The sequence below is a fragment of the Calcarisporiella thermophila genome (genome assembly GCF_041956535.1).
Source record: "Calcarisporiella thermophila strain CBS 279.70 unplaced genomic scaffold VTP21scaffold_8, whole genome shotgun sequence".
Classification (NCBI taxonomy): domain Eukaryota; kingdom Fungi; phylum Calcarisporiellomycota; class Calcarisporiellomycetes; order Calcarisporiellales; family Calcarisporiellaceae; genus Calcarisporiella; species Calcarisporiella thermophila.
Genome location: NW_027192198.1, coordinates 1,195,170 through 1,198,049, shown reverse-complemented (window position 1 = coordinate 1,198,049; position 2,880 = coordinate 1,195,170). Strand labels below are relative to the sequence as shown.

At 37.0% G+C, this 2,880-nt stretch overlaps 1 protein-coding gene and 1 non-coding gene across 2 annotated transcripts; one reads left to right on the top strand and one right to left on the bottom strand.

Moving 5' to 3' along the window:
- Window positions 1-1,613: 1,613 nt before the first annotated feature.
- VTP21DRAFT_11335 (uncharacterized protein) lies at window positions 1,614-2,060 on the top strand (the record flags this gene model as incomplete). The annotated part of the gene is made up of 3 exons (XM_069390769.1): window positions 1,614-1,712; window positions 1,778-1,812; window positions 1,880-2,060. The coding sequence occupies 3 exons, from the start codon at window positions 1,614-1,616 to the stop codon at window positions 2,058-2,060; spliced, it is 315 nt and encodes a 104-aa protein (XP_069252884.1).
- A 666-nt stretch (window positions 2,061-2,726) lies between these two features.
- Window positions 2,727-2,799, bottom strand: VTP21DRAFT_t100. The gene has a single exon. It is a non-coding gene; the product is annotated as a tRNA-Met (tRNA).
- Window positions 2,800-2,880: the final 81 nt, after the last annotated feature.

Sequence of the window (2,880 nt, the reverse complement as noted above, 5' to 3'; positions counted from 1 at the left end):
TTCTTAATTCAAAATTAGATTTTTGGGGGCTCAATTAGCCATATTTTTACAACCTTTGATCATGCCTATCAATTCTCGACTGAGAAGATTTGGCACAATTATGGTGGCGGTATCTAGAAGCATGGGGATAACACTCACGTTCATTGTATATTAGAACCCACGAGGAGCAAATTGGGCAGAGTAGACCTCATGTAAAAAGCCGCCTAGAACAAGAGAAGCATCTTTAAGGTACCCCGACCAGATGGCATAGTCAAGAGGCCGCCTGCAACTACTCATAAGTGATCTTAGCTGTCATCCAAGTGGAGTCCATAGCTGTGATGAAACCAGCCAACTTTTTGGAAATATTTGGTTTCATATGTTGTTATGATACTACAAACACAATACCTTAGAGGAAAAATTAAAATAAAAAGCTTGTATTTATCGGATTAGTCGCTCTGTATCTCCTCAAGTTTCAAGGCTATTTCATTGTAACAGGAGCCCAGATCCGCATACACATCCCCAATTTCGGCTAGAATCCTTTTAGTCTTCCTTTGATTGCGAGAATCAAGTTGGGCGGAAATATGTATTCGAAGCCAACAGCTTATTACTTGTTGGCATTCTTACGATTGCTATCCTGGTCTTTTATATGCTCCAGATCATGACATAGTCAGCTCTTTTTTATTTTATCATACTTAGTTTATTAGAATATTTAAAGCTGAAAAGACTCTAATAAAGCATATGAATTATATAGGTGGAAAAAAATTTAGATTATTTAGATTATTTAGATTATTAGTGGCTGATTATTAATAGTATACTGTATATTGTAAATGAGTGTATTATCCAATATCTTGTAATTGTTAGTTAATAAAATAATGCTAGGATACTAATTGACATTAAGCTCTCGAAAAAAAAAAGGATAAATAAAAACGAATAATAATTGAAAAGGAGCTTTTATTAATCCTTCCAATACCAGTACAGCTTTAACAACCCTTCTATCGCTATATCCTGCATGCACCTCCGACCTCGGAACATTTCAATCTCTCGCCGCCTCCTTGCGCTTAGTAATTCTAATATCAAATTGGTGAGACCTCGAATTAAGGTCGAATATTATCAAAGTGCAAAACAAGCTGGTTCCATTGTATCTTTCAATTTATCTAATCTAATGTAATATATTTTACCAATTTTAAAGCTACAAATGAGTTTACTAGTAAATGATTTCAATCGGTTGACACCTGTTTATTTTTAAAACATTTTTCTTGCAGAGTATCCCGTACAGCTAAATAGACAGGGTAACTTCCATAACAAAATCATTTGACTATGGTCCCCAGTCTACCTCGAAACGGGTTACATCTGAGCAGAGAAAAAATACCCTCCCAAGCCACCGTGCGTTACTGTTGGGATTTTAATCAGAGTATATTAATCACCATTCTTAAAAGAAAGACAAAATAGCTGAGCTATTTAAGAATAACAAGAAATCATAAACAGGTAATATGGTTTATACACAAACAAGTAAAAATCAAGTTTAATTAAAATACCGACAATTTCAGATTATCAGTCACGCCTGGTCGTACTCCAACAGTTACGTTGGTGGATCCTTGTAGAGCGAGTTATCATTAACTCGGCATTCTCTGGTAATGATCCGAAGTGTACACGCTGTAACAATTCGAGGGACACATTTCGTCAGACCTTTTTCGAATGTCCCGAACGCACACCAGTGTGGTAGTGGGCGGAAGGTGTATTGCCACCATCACAGGCCCCCAGAATTCTCAGGTACTGACTGCTCGCAGCCTCATTTTAGGAGACCTATCTGAATCCTCGCGAACAGCAAGACACGTAGTTCAAATCACCTTCGACTCGGTACTGTGGCAAATCCATCGGGAACGTATTGCTTTCCATTTAGAGAGCACCCGCGCCTCACCGAAACTATCATCAACCGGGCCAGACTGAATATTGAGGAGGCTCTAGGAGCCGAACTAATAAGAGTACGAAAAAAGCAACATATCGAACAGTTTCGAAACAGGTGGTGCAAATTGGGAGCGGTTAAAGAAGGTGATACTAGAGCGGTTCTAGTACTGAAATGACAGAGCAGCCCCTACTTCTACTCCTTTTCTTTCTCTTTCAATCTCCATCTCAATTGTCACAATATCCTCTGATATCCTCAGTTAGCTGCGATTTACTATTCATCTACCTATTTGAGTTGAAAATCGTTATAATCAGTTTATCCTATCTACATTACCGCCTTAATCTTTAGCTTTCTTTTCATCTTATTATTTTCAATAATGTAAGCATTGTACTTTAGAGTCTTCTTAAACAATAAAGACTTAACTTTGATAAAAAAAAATAAATGTATGTTAAAGGCTGAGTGTAACAGTTTTTTGAGTTTACGATAGAAATATGCGGATACTTAGGAGTTAAGTTATTCTTCATACTGATAAAAAAAAGGCATTTGTTGTCATCGAACTAAATAGTCAAGTGGAACCGGGGAATGTTGGGTTCGAAATGTTTTTGCCTGTTGACTGATCGTAAGATAGGAAGTTTAGCCTGACTTATAATTTGGGTGTTATAGTACTTAGGAAAAAATAAAACAAAAGCAAAAAAGTGGTATTAAAGAACGTGGCAAACAATACTGATGAATTCAATTAGGGACTTTTATGGTACAATGAGAGACGACTCGTCTCATTGTACCATACAATTATGACAATATTGATATCAAATTAAAAAAAGACAAATTAAACGCCGAATATTATTGCTCCGAGTGAGGATCGAACTCACGACCTTGAGATTATGAGACTCACGCGCTGCCAACTGCGCTATCGAAGCTGTTGTGTTCTGTTGTGAGGAAATTTGGCACAATATGGATTTATGGCGCAGTAGAAGGAAAAGAGGCTTAGATTTCGTGAC